Source organism: Megascapheus bottae, chromosome 17 (genome assembly GCF_031878675.1).
Source record: "Megascapheus bottae isolate mThoBot1 chromosome 17, mThoBot2.hap1, whole genome shotgun sequence".
Classification (NCBI taxonomy): domain Eukaryota; kingdom Metazoa; phylum Chordata; class Mammalia; order Rodentia; family Geomyidae; genus Megascapheus; species Megascapheus bottae.
Window position 1 is genome coordinate 45712988 of NC_143525.1, and position 20234 is coordinate 45733221.

Consider the following 20234-nt stretch of genomic DNA (forward strand, 5'->3'; position numbering starts at 1 on the left):
TACGCGGGTCCGGCCGCGCAGAAAGTGCTCGAAGAGCCACGTGTTGTCTTCCTCGGCATCCCATCGCCGCCGCGGCTGAATCCCTTCCTACGCTCGGTGTAGTGGTGGGGAGCCGCCAGGAATCGAGAGTGAGGGGCGGAGGGGCCGGGGCCAGGTGTCCTTCCGAGACACGCTCGTGCTGCCGAGCCTCCTCCGGTGAGGCCCCGACCCCACGCCTTCTCACGCCTTCCACAGTGCTGCTGCCCTTGAGACGCAAGCCATTACGTAACTAATCGAATAACGCGAGCCGCGGGGAGGCGTTTGCAGCGATGGTTTATTGACAGGGACCCGCCTCCCCCCCTCCCGCCCGCTCCGCGTGGTCTCTGCGCGCGTGCCCCTGCTTCCGTCCGTCTTCTCAGGCAAGGAGCTCTGGTGACATCTTTGCAAGTGGAAGCTAGAGGAGGAGATAAGCTGCTATTAGAGGCTCTCAAGGTAACTCTGGGAACTGAACACAAAAACTTGACATGAGACACCTGCTGCACGGGGGCCCTGGCTCCACAGCGTACAACCGGGAAGCAGTAGTCCCAGTTCTGGAAGTCTACGGGGACCCTGAACACCAAGTACTGCAGATAGACTCGACAAGGAATACTTCTCAGCAAAACGTTGATGTGGTTTTGAAGTATCTCCTGATACGTTGTATTTAATACAACAATTCATTGTCAAACTTGAGCTGGAGTAGGTTTTATGCTTATTCCTTTTCAATTAATGGCTACCAAAAATAAAGTATCATATGAGGCCTCCAAAATACCTTTATACAAAAAAGAATTCTCATGGATCAAAATGACAACATACATTAAAGGCTTAAAATGAGCATATACTCTTTAACAAGAGCCAGTTCGATTTCGTATTTATTGCTATTTAATATTGTTTAGCATTAAAAGTATCACAAATAAAAATTTCTGTATACTACCTTTATAATAATAAAAATTTAAAAATAAGAAATAAATGTCTACTCATGGAGGATACTAGAGCATGGATGGTAGACTGTCGAGCTGGTAACAATAGTAAGATGGAGGGGTGAGAGAGTCATCAATTTTAAAATTGTTTTCCTAGCTTTTTAATTAAAACATGAAATAATTATCTGGGTACCAGAGGCTCACACCTGTGATCCTAGCTGCTCAGGAGGCTGAGATCTGAATATCGCCATTTGAAGCCAGCCTGGGCAGAAAAGTTCCCATGAGACTCATTTTCAATAAACTACTCAGAAAAAGCCAGAAGTGGTACTGTGGCTCTTTAGCACAAAGAGGTTCAGGGACAATGCCCAGGACCTGAGTCCATGCCCCAGGACAGGCAAAAAAAAAAAAAAAAGAAATTAAGAAGTCAAAATAGATGCAAGATTCTTGTATTTGTTTAAAAATAGACACTAGTGTGTTAAGACATCAGTTGCGAGTGGGCAATTATAGATGAGTTTTTAAATCTTGTGTTCACTGAAAACAAACCTATTTTTAAGCCAGGCATCAGTGGGGCTCGTGCTTGTAATACTAGTTACTTAGGACGCTGAGAACTGGATGGCACTTTGAAGCCAGCCAGGGCAGAGAAGTGATCTCCAATTAATCACCAAAAAGCCCACAGAGATGTGGCTCAAGTGACAAGAGTACTAGCCTTGAGTGAAACAGTTCAGAGCCAAGATCCAGGTCTTGAACTCAAGCCCCATTTATAGCACACACAGCAAAAAATAAGTAAATAAATTAGATAGATAGATAGATAGATAGATAGATAGATAGATAGATAGATAGATAGATAATTTCTCCCCAGAATATGCTAGCCAAGGAAAATGTTTTTTAAAGGTTTGGACACCACCAAACATGTTTAGTGAATGAACCTTTTTCTTGGGGAGAAGAGAGAGAGGCTACAAGGAGACCAGTAGACTTTTTAGGAAGGTCCCATGGGGTCAAAGCCAGACAAGGCTGAGGAAAACAGGAAGGCGCATGTTTTTACCTGTCCTTAGTCTGTATCACAGACATGGCCACAGCCGTTGCTGACACACTGCTCGCCTGGCCCACAGTCCCAGTCACCACTACAGAGCTCCATGCAGGTACCTACGGTAGAGCAGACCACGTGAAAACTGCTGTGGTCCGGATCACAGTGTATAACATAAATGCAAGATAATGACTGGCAGAATAAGAAGGCTCCATATCTATTCAAGTTAGAGACTGTTTTCACATAATCTCAATAAAGTCTACTTTAGAGATTGAGAAGTCCTCTCCCCACTCCCTTGTTTCTTCATCCTTCAGGGAATGGGGCAGAAAAGGGGAGGTTTCTATTTACGGGATGCCATTAAAAGCACTTGTCCACTGACTCTTCCTAGTCCCATTTGTTGGTACTGTAACTGGGATTGCAGAGGTGGCTTGCCTTCCAGTAAAGACAGAAGTGGATTCAATCCAGATCTGCCTGGCCCCTCGGCCTGAGCTCCTTCTTGCATGTCCCACAGTAAATCCCTGATATAAAAAACACAACTCCAAGCTTCAAGGAGTCACTCTTGACCTGAGTAGAGAGATCCCCTAAATTTCCAGCCTCAAAGTCGGTGTTGAGAACCAATGAAGATTTATAAAGCTGATTACAATGCCAGTTTTTAGTAAAATACCATTCACTGTTCCATCTATGCGTTTCCTCAGTTATTATCAGGCATTTCTTTACCTGATTTTCTCTCTATGGTTTCCCGAGCTTTTGTTTCCTTATCTGTACAACAGGACCCATGGGTTCAGTGAATGAAATGGTGGTCCTTTTTCCTGTGTTAACTCCAATCAAAAGGCGGCTCTCTGGGGCTGTATGAACAAGCAGGACCCAAGTCCAAGCACAGAGAGACTGGGTATCATAGTGGCTTAATGATAGCTGAGGCATTTAATGAGAAAGGTGTCGGTGCGATGTCTAAAATGTACTTAAGACTTTGGAAAAGATTGGTTTGGTTAGCCAGGCATGGTGGCTTACACTACTCAGGAGAAGATCACGGTTCAAAGCCAGCCCGGGCACCAAAGACTGTGAGACTCTTATCTCCAATCAAATCACTAGAAAATGAAAAGTGGGGCTGTGGATCAAGGGGTAGGCTGGTAGTCTTGAGCTGAAGAGCTCAGGGACAACACCCAGGCCCAGAGTTCAAGTCCACAGGGGGGGGGGGGGGAGGGGGGGGAAGATTGGTATGGTTGCTTCCCACATATAAATTGGAGAAATGACTCCAGAAATACAAAGATGTAAGACAATCTGTTTAGAATCTAACAATGGAGACTAAGATTTTACTTTAAAACACCAAAAACGGCCCAGAGCATAGCCTAGTGGTAAAGTGCTTGCCTAGCATGCACAAAGCCCTGGGTTCAATTCCTTGGTACCACATACGCAGAAAAAGCTGGAAGTGGTGCTGTGGTTCAAGTGGCAGAGCGATAGCCTTGAGCAGAAAGTGTCCAGGCCCTGAGTTCAAGCCCCAGTGTGGAAAAAACAACAAACACTAAAAACAAAGCAATTAATTCTCAAGCAGCCTTAAAAAGGAAAATGCAGAGGATTCAAGGGGCTCAGGGGAGATAACACACTATTTCCAATTAGATTTATCAGAAAAGGCAAAGCTGGAGATACAGAAATCTTCTTTAGGCAGAAGGTAGAGTTCTGTGAGAAGAGAAATGAATTACTAGCAAAAACTTACGAGGGAGGCTAATGTCCCAGAGCTGGTAGGGAGAGAGACTGTGAGGTGCTGCGGTACCAAGTTTAATAAGACGCTTGCACAAAGTTCTGCATCCTGTTTACCTTATTCTGGCCAAGAGAAGGCCAGGCACATATGAAAGAACAGCTGAAATTAAACAGGAAGACTAATCAGGGAGCCAGCTGCAGAGAGCAGGCAGATCACCAGGGCCTGTGGACTTGAAATTTCGTTTGATGAGTCAAGAGAAGGAGAAGATTGCTGATCAGTTGGATAATTCTGGTATGAGGGCATCGAATGAACCCAGATTCAACAAGCAAGAAGAGAGGAGCTGGGAGAGTCTTAGGGAGCTGAAGCTAGGGGTGGGGGCGGGGACAGGGATGATGGAAGGGGGTAGACAGCCTGCGTGGAAGGAGGAAGGACAGAAGAGGTGCAACGACATCGAAAAATGGACCGTATTTGGCAACCAGCTCAGTGAGGTGGGGAGGAGAGCAAAGGAGACAGAAGAGTACGTGGAATCCGGGAATATTTAGGAAAAAGAACGAAGCAGTGAAACACAATCCAGGTGAGAAGGAATTTAGAAGATGGAAGGAGAGGCAGGCAGTATCCAGTGCTGCTCAGTTAGAGACTGAGTTAGAGTCAGGAGACTGGACCTGGAGAGACACTCCAGGAGTGTTAGGACGGGCAGGAAGTAGACTGTGGCCACTTTGAGAGCTGAGGAACAGTTACAGGGGCCGAAAAGCAGAGGCTGAACAAGATTCTTCTGAGGGTGGTATGCTTCAGAGAAGAGTCCCGTGATACAACTCCTCTTAGCAACTAATGAATACCAAGAAGTGGAAACATATTTAGGGGAAGGTATTGGAGGGTGGGACAAAAGTGGGGAATGCTGGGAAGGGTGACTGGGATCTGGATTCATTGTACCAGGTGTGTTGGGAGGAATGTGTGAGAGTGTTGAAAGGGTGACATTGATCCAGGCACACTGTAGTCATAAAGTGCTTTGTTGAATGGCAACTCCTCTGTACAACTACTTAAAGGATTTTCAAGGATGCATTGAACTACTAATCTGACTTATGGAATTGTAACCTCTTTGTGGAACAACTTAATTTAAAAAAAAAAAGAAAAGAAAAGAAAATTCCTGGGCCAGGAGCATGGCCTAGTAGTAGAGTGCTTGCCTAGCATGCATGAAACCCTGGGTTTGATTCCTCGGTACCACGTATTCAGAAAAGGCCAGAAGTGGTGCTGTGGCTCCAGTGGTAGATCAGTAGCCTTCAGAAAGCCCAAGGACAGTGCCCAGGCCCTGACTTCAAGCCCCAGGACTGGCAAAAAGAAAAAAAAAAGATGCTTATGAGAATGCTGACGGTAAATGGAACATTAGAGATTGCTATGAGTCATACTTACCATGATCAAGAAAGCTTCTCTGCCTGGGCACGAGTGGCCCACACCTGTCATCCCAGCTACTCAGAAGGCTGAGATCTGAAGGTTGCACAGTTCAAAGACAGCCCAGGCAGACCAATCCAAAAGACTCATCTCCCATTAGCCAGCAAAAGAATGGAATGGAGGTGTTGCTCGGTAGTAGAGCTCCAGTCTTGATTGAAAAACAAAACAACAACAACAAAGACAACCAAGCAAGAGCATGAAGCCCTGAGTTCGAACTCCAGGACGAGCACACACACTATTTCCTATTGACTCAAGGAGATGCTAGCAGATGAGAGGCAGGAAGGAAGGAATAGATAGGTCAGCTGGAGAGGAAAAGAAAGATAAGGCAGAGGCGGAAGAAAAAGAGCTCTGCTTTGATGCCCAGGGCAGGCCATCTAGGAAAGGAGAGTTCCTTCTCTCCTTTCTTCCCCTCCTCTTCCTGAGCACACCATTCCCAACATCCTATAATTTCTGGTTTCCTTGTTCAAACAAAAGACTGGCAATGCTTTCTTCCTGGACTTACCCAAAAGCTGCAGGGGTCTCACTGAAGCCTGAAGCTCCCGCACCTCCAAGCTGAGGCTGACGATGGTCAGCAGGAGAAGGAAGCCTCCCAGCCTCATGATGCTGCTCGAGTTGTTGGTAAACAAACAAGAGGGCCACATTTATACCCTTCCACCCACTGAGACTGGCCGGGAAAGCCTACGCCTCACCCAGAAACCCACATTGCTGGAGACACGCCATATGTACCTGGGTAATACCACCAAGGAAACGCCCTCTTTTGATCAACCAATAGGACTTCAAATCCAGGAAATCTAGAAATGGGGGAGGGGGAAGCACTCACTTTGATCTACTCATTCATTTTTATTTACTCATATTCAACACATCTATTAAATGTGTACTCTGGGTCCAGGAGAGCTAGGCGCAAAGGAGTATGTCCTGAGAAGTGACAGCTGAGAAATGACACTAGGTAGGAAGGGTGTGGTCTGCTCTTTCACTTCTCCCCTCCCTGCTTCAGGACGGTCACCCTGTAATTGAGGCAGGGAGGGGCAGTGGGAGAGCTAGCTGAGGTGGTTTCCCATCATCTGATACTGGTAACTGGAGCTAGGTGGTTTGGCTCCGTCCTTTTCTCTCTGGGCAGGTGCTGTGCTATGCTAGATGTGATTTGGGGTAAGGGAGGGTAGAATTCCATTTGTCTTATCCAGCTTCATTTCTGAGAGCCTGAACTGAGGATTTTCTTGTGAAAGCCTCGTGAGATGTGTCTTATGCTGTAGCCTTATCAAGCAACTAGGGGTGAGCCATAGCCACGACAGGGCCAGGCATGAGATTTCACTTCCTCCTCCGAGGGATTTCTAACCCAGAGGAGTGGTTTTTCTAAATACACACAGCACTTGAGTGTTTTGGGGTTGTTTTGAGGTTGTGTTTTGGGTGGGGTTGTTTTGAGGTTGTGTTTTGGGTGGGTGCCTTCTTCCCCAAGGGGAGGCATGCGTGACTTTTGACCATGAAACTACCTTGAACGATAACTAATGTGGATGAGGGGGTGTGTGCTGATAAGAGCGGCAGCACCAGTTCACAGCATCTTTGAGGACCCCGCCCTCTCCCCCACAGAAGATGGAAGAAGGCTGTTGGACATTTCAGGAGTCTGTCTCCTAAACCTGAGGCTGCAGGAACAGACACTCCCTGCTGTGCCTTGTTAGTTTCTGAAATGCCACCAGTCCCTGAAATGCCATCAGTCAGAGATCCTTTAGGCACACAATTCTTTTTTTTTTTTTTGCCAGTCCTGGGCTTGAGCTCAGGGCCTGAGCACTGTCCTTGGATTTTTCTCAAGGCTAGAGCTCTACCACTTGAGCCTCAGCACCACTTCTGGCTTTTTCTAAGTATGTGGTACCAAGGAATCGAACCCGGGTCTTCGTGCATGCTAGGCAAGCACTCTACCACTAGGCCAAACTCCCGGCCCCTAGGCACACAATTGTTAAAGGGACAAAGAGATATAGGTATAGGCCATGCAGAAAGCTGTGTGTGTGTGTGTGTGTGTGTGTGTGTGTGTGTGTAGAGGGAGAAATGAGTGGAAATTTTCGACTTAATGGGCAAGGATAGAGAGAATGGAAGAGTAAGAGAGATTTGGGGAACCAGAGACTGAAGATGGGCCTCCAGGGAACTCATAGGAGGGTCTTTTAAGTTCCCAGATGGGATGTTCCATAAGTCACCGACAGCTGGGAGGACACAGCCTTGGATTTGAAGAAATTTCCACTGAAATCCACTTTCCAGATATGTGATTGTAGGCAATGGTTCATGTTAGAGAATAAAAGAGTTGTATTCATTTTTGAACACATCGATTTTTCTGGGGTATGCCAAATGCTGGCAGGCACACCCCAGACATGATACTTGTTCTTAGACAGCTTCTACACGAGTGGAGGCGGGAACCATTGTGTTGAGAGTCAAAGATCGAGTTTCATTTACACAAACAGGCTTTAAATGGAGACCAAATGCCGCCTCCTCCTCCCTTCCCCAAGACTACCAAGGGCAAAATAATTTTCATTTTACAGGAGTGACTGGACCCCCTCCCTGCCCAAGCAAGAGTCAGCAACTCCAAAAAAGTTTGCCCAAAGGTACACAATGATCCCCAGTGTCTTGAGCTGCCATTTAAATAAACATGTAAGCCTTCGAATGGAGGAGCCATTGTACTTTTGTTTCCATATAGATATGCACTATTGTCGCCATTGGACAGAGGAGGACAATTAGGGGTTGTGTGCATGGTAAGCAAGCACTCTACCAATGAGTAGACACTCATTGACAACCCCCATCACTTAGGGACAATTGTGTAATTTCTCTACAAGATGGTGAAGAGCACAGCGGGTGTTTAGAGCGAATTGTCCTCACCTAAAGGGCTCCTGATTCTGATGAGAACCTGTGAGGGCGTCATTCCCAACAACTCATGAGTATTCAGCTGTTCTACATACCAGCCTCTTTGTCCCCTATATTGTGAAACTCAGGTAGTAGTTCAAGGCTAAGTTATTGGCCAGAGCCACAAGATAAGGGCTGGACGCCATGAGAATGAATGACAAGCATGTGTCTTGCCACAAACACATCAGTTATCCTGTGCCAGCCCTAGATATCACAGTAGGTAAGAACCTGAACTCAGCATTCAGACTGCCTGCACTCATCCCGACTCCAGCTTTGTCCATAGCTGTGTGGTGGAAGAAGAGTTATGTAATACCGACAGCAGGTTACTGTATGAACTTCTTCTCATGGCTATGGCCATGGGCAGAGAGAGGATAAGAATTATCCGCTATCTCCCATTGAGCTGGACAAACATCTCGAGACACAGATACTCAGAAGGTAACTTACCCTTGTTTAGATGGAATGATGGTATCTCTTTTTTTTTAAATAGAATTTTATTGTTATTATTTTGGTGTTATACAGAAGGGTCACCACAATGACAATATATTTTCATATAAGCTTTCTGAGCTGGTTCTTCTTACTGGCCTTCCAAAAGGAAAATGTCTCCTCTCTGTCAATGCTTATGGAGTGGTTCTGGAAGGTGCTGGGTTGAGGAAAGTTGGCATGAAAGATTTTCTGGGGAAGCAGACTCCTTCTATGTAGAGAGTGAAATTGAAATGTAGGAGAGAGGCACTTCAAGTAGAAAAACACAGCCTACTGTCTAGAAATGGCTCCAAAACTTGCTCTACCTCATCAATTCTAGTTCTGCAATTGCCCCATCATGTAGTAATCTAGGGAAATCTCAGTTGGAAAGACAAGTAAGCAGAATCCAGCTGTCTGGCACCAGGGTAAGAAAAGGAAGCGTGGCAAAAGGAAAAGAGAGCACAGAAAGTCATTCTGTCCCAGTGAAGTCCCACAGTGTCTCACTGAGAGGACTCCGAGCTGTCATTTGTAACTCTTCCCTGAAGCTTTTCTTCATGGGTTTGTCCTGGTTTCCTATCATCTTCCCCACAATTCTGCTTCTGAGGAACTGATTTCTTTCTCATTTTCTTAGGAGCATGGAAATGTGAAAGGGGAGACACCTCAATTCTGGTGCAAACCCTACCTTCTCACTAATAACGAAACCACAGTCACATCATGGCTACTACGGACTTCCTGACAAACGAGAAGATGGATGGTTGTGTTGTGTTTTGTTTTGTTTTTTTCTAGCTTGAAATACAAGGCTCCCAAAGTTCCCTAGGAGTCTGAAGAAGAGATACTTCCTGGGTCACCAAGGCCCCTTGGAGAAGCCTCAGCCATCCTCTTCATCTGAGCCTCCATACAGCTCATCTCTTTGGAATATGTTCACCTCACACTAGGGTTCTCCTGAGAGAAGCTTGGCTTACCTTCTAGAATGTTCCATTCTCCTCTGCCTTGAGAGTCACACTCAGTGTCGCTCTCAATTGGTTTCCTATTGCAGCTCTAACAAATTACCACAAACTTAGTATCTTCAAACCACACATATTTATTCTCCTAAAGTTGTGAAGTCCAAAATCAGTTTCCCTGGGCACTGCTGCATCTGGAGGTTCTAGGGGCAGGGAGGGCTGGGGGAGCATTTCCTTGCCTATTTTGGCTTCTTGTATCCCTTGGCTGGTGGTTTCTTCCTCCATCTTCAAAGCCAACAGCAGAACATTTTGCTTGATATCACATTATCTCTTCTATTGTCAAATTTATCACTTCCTCCCTCAAAATGATGTTTAGAAGCCTGGCCAAATAATCTAGGATAATCTCTTTATCTTTTTTCTTTCTTTCCTTTTTTAATTTTTCTTGTGGTGGTAGGGCTTGAACTCTGGTCCTACGGGTTGTCCCTGAGCTCTTCAGCTCAAGGCTACCGCCCTACCACTTGAGCCATAGCACCACTTCTGGTTTTCTAGTGGTTAATGAGAGATAAGAGTCTCACAGACTTTAGTGCCTAGGCTGGCTTTGAACTGTGATCCTCAGATCTCAGCCTCCTGAGAAGCTAGGATTGTAGGAATGAGCCACCATGCCCAGCTTAATCTCTTTAGTTTAAGATGCTTAACTTTATCCTCTTTGCAGTGACTCTTTTGCCCTATATGGCAGCATTCACTTGTTCTGGGGGTGGGGATGTGAACTGCTCAGGGGCCATGGTTTAGTTTACCACAAGGATCTGTACTGTTGCTCCAGACAGAAGACTATGCATTATCTCTCCTATCCAATCTCTGCAGAATAAAATCTGTGTCTTTCTCCAGATCTACCATCTACCCTTCTAGGCCACCCTGGCTCCCTCTTTTTTCACTTCCTTTAGGCTCTGGTATGTTCTAGAATGGTGCCACCCATAAGAACTTTCTGTGATGATGGGCAGTTCATAGCCATGCTACTCAACATGGCAGATATTACCACCTGGTAGCTATTGAGCCCTTAATGGGAAACTGAGAAACTGAATTTTAAATTTTATTTCATTTTAAAGCTGTAAGAGACCTGTAAAAGTTTTAGAAGATGTTTTATCCAACTCAAAGTTTCTCCTAAACATGATCGTAAATCTTACAGAGAATGGGCTGGGAGTTTGGCCTAGTGGTAGAGTGCTTGCCTAGCATGCACGAAGACCCGGGTTCAATTCCTAGGTACCCCATACGTGGAAAAAAGCTGAAAGTGGTGCTGAGGCTCAAGTGGTAGAGCTCTAGCCTTGAGAAAGTCCAGGGACGGTGCTCAGGCCCAGGACTGGCAAAAAAAAATCTTACAGAGGTCTTACTTAACGAAGTATGTTAAGACATTTTCTTTTGCCACTCTTGGGGCATGAACTCAAGGCCTGGGCACTGTCCTTGGGGTTTTCTCAAGGCTAGTGCTCTACCCTTTGAGCCATAGCACAACCGGCCTTTTCTGTGTATGTGATACTGAGGAATTGAACCCAGGGTTTCCTGCATGCTAGGCAAGCACTGTACCACTAGGCCACACTCCCAGCCCCTTAAGTCATATTTTAAAGGTGATGTACAGAGGGGTTACAGTTATATAAGAAATGACCTATTATTTTGAAATTTCCATTGAACTTTAAATAGCCACACTAGCCAGTGACGAACATATCGGACAACTCCGATCTCGACAAAGGAGAGCGGAAGCTAGGCCCAAAGTGACTAACTGCTAGCTTCTCTCCCCACCGACCTTGGTTCAGCTCTGCCCCTAACTGCTTTCTCAGTCTATGGAATCTAGAGGAGATGTCCATGGAGTCTCACGAGCACTTGGGGTAGCTGAGGAAAGGACAAGGAGAATGGATCTGTCGGTCCAAAGAAAGTGCAGAGCCCTGGTTCTGCACAGAATTTCAAACATTCATTTGATTTGTAGTCTCCTCTTTGTCTGTCGTACTCAATGGGCCACCCACTGTGTGGACAACTGAAATGTATCACAGGTATAAACCTTGGACCAGCACCTCATTTGCGGAGTGGATTTTGGCAAGTTACTTCCAGTCCTTGACCCCCTCAGTTTCCATAAACTGCAAGCCATCTGGCTGTGCCAGATGAGTTAAGAGTTCCTCTGGGCTTTAACACACTGTGATTCTAAGTGGCTCAGATCATGCTTTTTGTGTATATAATTCCTCTTCAAAGCCATATTCCCTCTGACCTATGTGAAGGAAGTTCTGAGACTGATTGGGTAGGTTCCTCTACAACGCTCAAGAGTCACACCAGACCTTCATCCTTCTGCCCTCCACTGACAGTTCACATTTGCTTTGATCTATGCATGAAAGACCCTCAGAACCCTGAGCGGTGAGATGCTGAGGCTCAGAAGAAGAGGGAGAGAGCTCATGTAAGAGCTTTAGTAGAGTGGGTCAGAGTGTTCTCATTTCCCAGGTGGGAAAACTGAGTTCCAGTAAGGCAGACTGACTTTTCTGATGCTACACTTATTATAGACTGATAAAAGAATTTCCTAATGCGGCACTGAGATGATGAAGCCACTTTTCTGACTGAACTACCTCTGCTTTCCTCTGTATTGTGCTGTTGCCCTCTATTTACCATTTCCCCAGGAGATATCAAGCCCACAACGCTTAGGCTCGCAGCTTCTCTCTTGCATCATCCTTTCATGATGTTCCAGGAGCAGGGGAGCCAGGCGGATCACTTCTCTGCACCTTTGACTCTTCACTGAGAGCAACACGCCTAATCTTCAAGAGCCAAAAAATAGGATAAAAGAAACAAGTGGTGCTGGCAGAATTGGTTAAGCACCTGCAGAAAACTAAAGTTGGATTCTTCCATGTCACCCTGCACCAGAATTAATTCCAAATGAATCAAAGACCTTGAGGTAAAAGCAGATACTCTGAAAACTTTACAAGAAAGAATAGGAGATACACTAGGTCTCCCTGGCACAGGTAAAACCTTTCTTAATAAAGACCCAGAAACACAACAAATTAAAGAAAGTTTGGACGAATGGAAGTGCATTACAGAGCTTCTGTATGGCAAAGGACATAGCTAGCAAGTTAAATAGGAAGCCCATAGAGTAGGAGAAGATCTTCACCAGCTATGCAACAGACAAGGGCCTCATATCTAAAATATATCTACAGCTAAAAAAATTGAATGTCTCCAAAACAAATTTTCAAAGAAACAACCATCCCATTAAAAGACGAGCTAAAGACTTAAAGAGAGACTTTTATGAAGAAGAAATAAGAATGGCCTATAGATACATGAAGAAATGTTTGACATCTCTGGCCATAAAAGAAATGCAAATCAAACAACTCTAAGATTCCACCTCACTCCAGTTAGAATGGCCATTTTCAAGAAATCTAATAACAACAGATGCTGGCAGGGATGTGGCCAGGAGGGATCACTACTACACTGTTGGTGGGAGTGTAAACTCGTTCAATCACTATGGAAAGCAGTATGGGCAATTCCTCAAAAGACTAAACACAGCTCCCCTATGACCCAGCAATTCCACTCCTTGGCATTTACCCAATTGTCTAGAACCAAGGACATACTTAGCCACTAGCACAATGCAGCATTATTTACCATAGCAAAAATAAGGAACAAACCCAGATGCCCCTCAGTAGATGACTGGATCAAGAAGATGTGAAATTTTTTTTTTTGCCAGTCCTGGGCCTGAGCACTGTCCTTGGACTTTTCCAAGGCTAGAGCTCTACCACTTGAGCCTCAGCACCACTTCCGGCTTTTTTCTATGTATGTGGTACCAAGGAATCGAACCCGGATCTTTACGCATGCTAGGCAAGCACTTTAACCACTAGGCCAAACTCCCGGCCCCGATGTGAAATTTTTACTCAATGGAATTTTATGCTGCCATCAGAAAGAATGACATTGCCCCATTTGTAAGGAAATGGAGACTTGGAAAAAAATCATATTAAGTGAGGTAAGCCAGAACTAAAGGAACATAGGCTCCATGGTTTCCCTCATTTGTTATAATTAGTACACATCTAGGACTCTGCTAGCAGAGGATTACAATAGCTCAAAACCTAGGTGCATAAGGTCATATAGGATGAGACTAAATGAAATGAACTCTAGGATATGGAAACAAGAACTTTATCTTGTGGGATAATCTTGTTCTTAATGTACTATGTTATTTCTCTTCTCTTGTTTTCCCTTATGATTGATCTCATGTTGTTACTATATCTGACTTTGTTACCTGGTATTGTGTATATATGTTTATTTATTTGAAATAGGAAAGGGAAAGGGGGAAAACAAGATGATTGGGAAGGGGCGGGGGGACAAAAATGTGTGTGAGAAGCAATGCATCTACTACCTGACGAATATAACTGTAACCCCTCTATACATTATCCTGATAATTAAAAAATAAAAATTTTTAAAAATTAAAAACATTGAGGGCAACAGTCCCCACCTTGTTGAGGGTGTTATAATACTTACAACAATTATAATAAATAATATATAACACATTATACATTAAATACATTAATATACTCTACTATATGTGATATACTATATAATAATACTACTTATAATATAATAGTTCCTTGTTGGATGTATTAGCCTGGTTAAGGACTCAATAATTGCCAATTCTTCTTGGTTCAGCAACGATATTTTTGTCCTTACTAATAGCAACAGACAATTCCCTCCCCCCCAAATCAGGTTAAAAACCACAAAGAGATTATCTGCTGTTAAGAAGATACTTTATTACCAAAAACATGCATGAAATCAACTGCATTGATTATGTATCCACAATAGCAGAGAAACAGCGGTGCTCGACCATCCCCATGGGGGATACATCCTCTGAGCAAACATAAATACTAGAAATAACTCCAAATACAATAAGTTACGACGAGGGTCAGGAACTACTGAGAGGCGGTATGGGCGTGGGGGGAGCAAACATAAATACTGGAAATAACTCCAAATACAATAAGTTACGACGAGGGTCAAGAACTACTGAGAGGCGGTATGGGCGTGGGGGATAAGGTGCAGCTCACTGAGGAGCATCTGAGCCGGGGTGGTATTCCCTGAAGATGTCCTGATGCTCAGCCTGGACCAGCTCAGTTCAGTTCCAAGTCATCCACGTATTCCTGCACCCAGCTGTCACTGGGGTTGGCACACACTTGCCTGCCCTTTTTGGTCTGGAATCTGTAGGGCAAAACGTGGACAGATTAAAATCCTGTATCCTCTGAGGACATCTACTGTGCCTGGCCTGTGGTAGATCTCTGCCCCTCCCCCCTGCCACCCCCGCCCTTGAACATGGTTCATGTTGGGCATTTCTAATGAGTGGGATCCTTTCTGGGTGGCCCTGGCATCTGACTTCCTATTAATTTTACCTATTGACTTCAGCTATGGTCCCAGGCGCTTCTCAGATTAGGAAGCAATGGTTTGTGGTCAGTAAGGATGTATCTCCCGTTCCCTACCACTCCTTGTTCACATGTTTTCCTAGCATGTTTTCATGCTAGAACCATATGTCTCTCTCTTATGCCCTTTATTTTTGGATTTTCCTCATTTCCTGGCCTTTGCATATCTTCTTTCCTAGAAAGGAAGAAACCTGTCACTGACCCAGGCACTTTCAAGACTGAACTGCTCCCTTCACTGCTCTGCTTCAGCCCAGGGAACCGTCTTCTCATCTGCTCCATCACCTCCTGCTCCCCTCCCCGTTTTGAATTCTGCCAACCCCCATGCCTCTCAGGACATCCCAGGAGTTCATACTCACACCACAGCTGGCTGGGAGCAGAGGCTACTGGTCTCATAGTAATCCGTCACATAGTTCCGAGGAATCTTCTTCAGGGTGTAAGAGAAGCAGCAAGATGTGGGAGGGTCTGAGCCCACTGGGGGAAAGGAAAGGTGAGGGTGAGATCAAAACTCTACTTGGGAGTAGTTCATGTGGGCTTCCAGCATGCTCCTTCAATGAGCATCCATTGTAAACTGCCAGAACCCCCAAAATGGTCCCTAGATTTATGTCCACACACCCACCCAGAAGGAGACTCTAATTCTAGATAGAGAACCTCAGAAAAGAGAAAGAACACACCTCATTTCTTTTATATTACACATGGGGAAACAAGCCATAGAGAGGGAAGGACTTAGCCAGAAGTCAGAGACAGAGACAGTATAGCAGTCTACCTTCTAGCCCATCCTTTCCCTCTGCTAGCTGTTTGTTTTTATTATTATTGTATTATATATTATATTATACATATTATTGTATAGTTTTGGTGCTGGAATTGGGCCTTGCTCTCAGAGCCAGGGCATTTTTCATTAGATTGTTTTGCTCCAGGCTTACATTCTACCACTTAAGCTATAGCTAATTGGAGATGAGTCTTACAGACTATAACTACTAAAGATGAGTATATATACATATTTATACATATATATCCATATATTAAAAGAGTAAATTTAAAGACTTTCCTGCCCAGGCTGGTTTTGACCTGCAATCCTTAGATCTCAGCCTCTTGAGTAGCTGGGATTGCAGGAACGAGCCACTGGCACTTCACCCTACCTGTTAGTTCTTAACAAATGGGCACTCGACTAGTGATGGATACCTGCTAGCTTCTCCACTGAACCACAGAATACTCGGACATCTTCCCAGCTCATTTCTGTCTCTTGGCTAGATCCCACTGTTGGGTCAGCCCAAGTTATAAAAGCAGAGTCTGCCTCCACACGGGTTCTTAGAAGCAGTAGCAACCAGAGTGGACTTACTTGGTGCTGAGAGACATGGAGCGCAGAAGGCAGCGCCGAGCACGAGGAGAGACAGGACAGTTGCGCAGAACTTCATGGTCTTGGTAGAGGAGAAGGCTGCACCGGACTGAGATTGCAGAGCTCAGAAGCTTCAGAACCGGGCTGTGTCCTGTGCTGATCTGAGTCCCTCTTTATAGGGACTCGGGGGCTTGGGACAGACGTTGGAGGTGCGAGGAGGGCGAGTGGAATTTCCAGGGTGGAGATGATGTCATGGCACCAAGAAGGAAAGTAAAGTTTGCTGAGAGTGAAGAGTTCCTTCCCCCCGGGGTAGTGTCATCACAGAAGAAAGAGGGGGGAGCCAGTGAGACATACGCCAAGGGGGAAGTGGTATACCAGAGTAACCAAGCCTGGGGAGGGAGGTGCCAACAGAGGGGAAGGAGGAGTGTTCATACCTGCTAGGAAGGCCTTGTGGACAACAGCTTACTGCTCTTGGTGGTTGACACCAGAAGCTGGAGGCTTTATGTCAGTCTTTCCAAGTTGCCTACCATTTCCAGAACAAAGCATAGCCAGGAGGGAAACTGTTGACCACAACGAGCCTTTCCACATAATCTGTTTCCAGTTCTTCACTGCTGCACGCACAGGACAGAGGTCTGGATAACCTGTTTAGAACAAGGAAGGAAAGGAAAAGCAATCAACCTTTCAAAGTATTTTCTTGGATCGATGACGGATCAGGGGCAGGACACTGGTGAATCATGCCTGTAATCCTACCTCTCCGAAGGCTGAGATCTGAGGAGTGTAAAATCCCAGGGACAGCGTTCAGGACCTGAGCCCCACAATAATGACAAAACAACAAAAAGACCAGGAGAAAAAAAATGTGAGAATCAAGTTTGGGAGACACAAAGAATGTTCTTCTAGTATAGGAGTGGGAGAACTAATTTATTGTGCACCTAGGTGTTTCCCAGCCAGTCTTGGGGAATGCCTCAGGTCCCTGTGAAGAAGGTGAATTCCACCAAGGCCAGAGGATACAGGAATGCAGGAAGTGGGGCAAACGTGGGTGATTCAAATAATTGGACCAACATGCCACCCTTTAGCTCAACTCCTCTCACTGCTTGCACACTGTGATCCACTCTGCTCTGAGAAAGAAAAATGGAAGACTGAGAGGAGGGAGCCCTGCTCCTGGAGGCTTCTGAGAAATGGGGACAGGAAACATTCTAGGGATACTTCAGTGTCCCTTGGTAAAGTACAAGGTTCTCCATTGTCACCCTCCCCTCTCTCCCCATGCACAAATGTAAGTGACTGCCTCTTCCTCTGCACTTTTCTCTGTTCTTTCTATCCTGGCCTTTGTTTTGTACAGTGCTTGTTTCATATGGTCTGCTCTTTACCGAAACCCCAGCTCTACCATTCGCTGGTAGCATGTGTATTAGTCTCTCCCGTGCCCTCTCCTGGATGATGCAGTTTCATTGTGCTTTCTCAAGGACCTCACTTTAGAATGAAGTGCATTGGATTCCCCAGACCCACAGACTGCATTCTCGATGGCACTACTGTTCAACTCAATTGTGTGTCATGGTAGACACAGCTGAATGCCCTTAAAGAGATCTTGGTCTAGAGATGGCATTGACACGCCAGAACAACCATCCCACCAGCTGGAATAAGTGATGTACCAGGGGTAGGAAAGAAAAGTAACAGGGGGCCTGAAGATGAAGTGAAATTTCTCTGAGATCAGTCTGAATCTATGGAATAATACGGCAGAGCATCTGTTTCTGTGACCTGCTGTGCTAGCCTCTCATCTCCTGAAGGATTGGGGCGCTAAGGGTATCAGGAGAATAGTGGGAAGGCCTGAGCTGTGACGTAGCCTGTCCCATTGCTCAGGTAATGAGTATACTTCTTCATAGGCAATTTAATTGGAGATTAGAGTCTCCTGGACTTTCCTGCCTGGGCTGGCTTTGAACCAGGATATCTCAATCTCTTGAATAGCTAGGATTAAGGTATGAGCCATCAGTGCCTGGCTTGGCTGTTAATTATTAAGAAAAGTGGAACTTAGCTGAGAGTGCATAAAGGCATCAATAAGAAGGAAAAAAGTGGAGCTTGACTATGACTGACTGTGTGCTAGATGTCCTAGAAGTGCTGGAATTACGTCCGGTCTCTTTGAGGACAGTGCTGCAATTCAGGAGTGTCGGGACCAGGGGCATGTGCCTCGGGGAGCTAAAATGCCCGGGACACAAGAGCACATGTTCAGGCTGGGCCGCCAAAGCCAGCTGGGATATAGTCAGGTTGTGAGCTATAAACCATGAAGAGGTACATCCAGTGGTCTTGGCAGGGTCGACGCCAATATGTGGGCATTTAGGGGAAATGGGAGCAGAAATGGAACTGTGGATGGGAGAGGTAAGTACACAGTCATCCAGGAGGAAGTGTCCAGAATGGTGTCCCTAGGACAGCAGGCTGGTGGAAGCAAGTTATCCAGACTCATTCGTGCTGATGGGAAATCGCCTTCCTGGCCTGTCTAGTGGGCTGTTTGGCTGTCATGGAGTATGTTCGATTCCTGAGAGAAGCCTTACCTGTCCTTGGGCTTTCTCAAGGCTACAGCTCTACCACTTGAGCCATGGCTCCACTTTGGGCTTTCTATGTATGCAGTACTTAGCAGTCGAACCCAGGGCTTCATCCATGCTAGGCAAGCATCTCCCACTAGGCCATATTCCAGGCCTGCCCTCCCTCCCCTCTCGCCTTTCCTTCCCTCCCTTTCTTCCTTTTTCCTTCCTTCTTTCGCTCCTTCTCTTCCTTCCTCCCTCTTCCTTCCTTTCTTGTACTGGTGTTAGGCAGGCCCTCTGCCGCTGAGCCAGGCCTCCAGCTTGAACACCACAGCCTTTCTATCCTTCCCTCTCACACTATAATGAGAATTTAGGCATAGCACATATTGTTAATCAAATCTAGTTTATTCACTCAACAAGACATGGATTAAGCAGCACTATGAGTCAAGCCTCATGGTTGTCATTGGAGACACATTGATGCATAATACAGACAGGGATATAAAACTGACAGACAATTTAACCTGAGGATATCCATTTACTACCCAAGAATTTTCTAAGTCTCTCCTAACTCAACTATCCTACAACTCCTTTCTATTATACATCAAAGTGCATATCAGGCTAAGGATGCATGCAACTGTGTTGTTTCCCAATCGAAGTAAAAACATATGCCAAAGGGTTATTTCCTGACACAGGGATTGATAAGGGAAAGTCTTACAAATATAAATACTGGGACAGAATTGCATATTTATTAAAAGGAACAACATTGTAAGAAACAGACACTGGGCTGAGTTATTCATTGTGTTAGAATTATCATGAGTTTAGGATTTGGTTAGCTAAGCTCAACCAACCATCAGGACATGGTCTGAATGTGGTTTAAAAGTGACAAGACATTGCTGGGTGCAGCAAAGACATGGCTCATGTCTTTAATCCTAGCTACTCAGGAGGCTGAGAGCTGAGAGGATCAAGGTTCAAAGCTAGCCCGGGCACAAAAGGACCTGAGACTCTTATCTCCAATTAATCTCTAGAAAATGGGAAGTGGGGCTTGGCTCAAGGGTAGGGCGGTAGCCTTGATCTGAAGAGCTCAGGGACAGCGCCCAGGCTGAGTTCAAACCCCATGACCCCCACACACACAAAAAAAAGTGACAAGACATTATTTAAATTTTTGAAGAAGAGTTTGCATAGACGATTGAAGGAGGCACTGTGGTAAATGCTGCAATCCTGGAAGTCGAAACTGTTGATCATCTGGCAAGTGATTGACTCAGCATCTCTATTTCCCCTTTCCCCCGCCCCAACTCCTAGAAGTCCACTTGCAGAAACCGACTCATGAGTATGAAGCTGGTTCCTCTAGAAATGAGAGACTATATTTGGGCTAGGTGACATGAAGGGAAAACTGAGAAGGAAGCATCATCTGTGATGTAGTTTCTAAAGAAATGAATAACCTTTCTTTGGAGTTGATAGCAATGTAGATTCAGCAACATAAGGAGGGATGAAAACAGAGCCTGATTGCTTTTTAAAATGTGGCTCCAGGGCTGCGTGTGGTGACATACACCTGTAAGCACGGCTATACTCGGAGGGTGGGGATTTTGAGGACAGTGGTTTGAG

At 45.4% G+C, this 20234-nt stretch overlaps 2 protein-coding genes across 2 annotated transcripts; both read right to left on the reverse strand.

Moving 5' to 3' along the window:
• Positions 1-1983: 1983 nt before the first annotated feature.
• Positions 1984-5750, reverse strand: LOC150052001 (protein Wfdc21-like). Its single transcript, XM_090351760.1, has 2 exons — positions 5604-5750; positions 1984-2078 (listed from the first exon to the last, which is right to left on the reverse strand). Exons 1-2 carry the CDS (start codon positions 5740-5742, stop codon positions 1984-1986), a joined length of 234 nt encoding a protein of 77 aa, XP_090207886.1. The 5' UTR covers positions 5743-5750.
• Positions 5751-14132: 8382 nt separating this feature from the next.
• LOC150052002 (C-C motif chemokine 4) lies at positions 14133-16256 on the reverse strand. Its single transcript, XM_090351761.1, has 3 exons — positions 16129-16256; positions 15149-15263; positions 14133-14577 (listed from the first exon to the last, which is right to left on the reverse strand). The coding sequence occupies exons 1-3, from the start codon at positions 16202-16204 to the stop codon at positions 14490-14492; spliced, it is 279 nt and encodes a 92-aa protein (XP_090207887.1). The 5' UTR covers positions 16205-16256; the 3' UTR covers positions 14133-14489.
• Positions 16257-20234: the final 3978 nt, after the last annotated feature.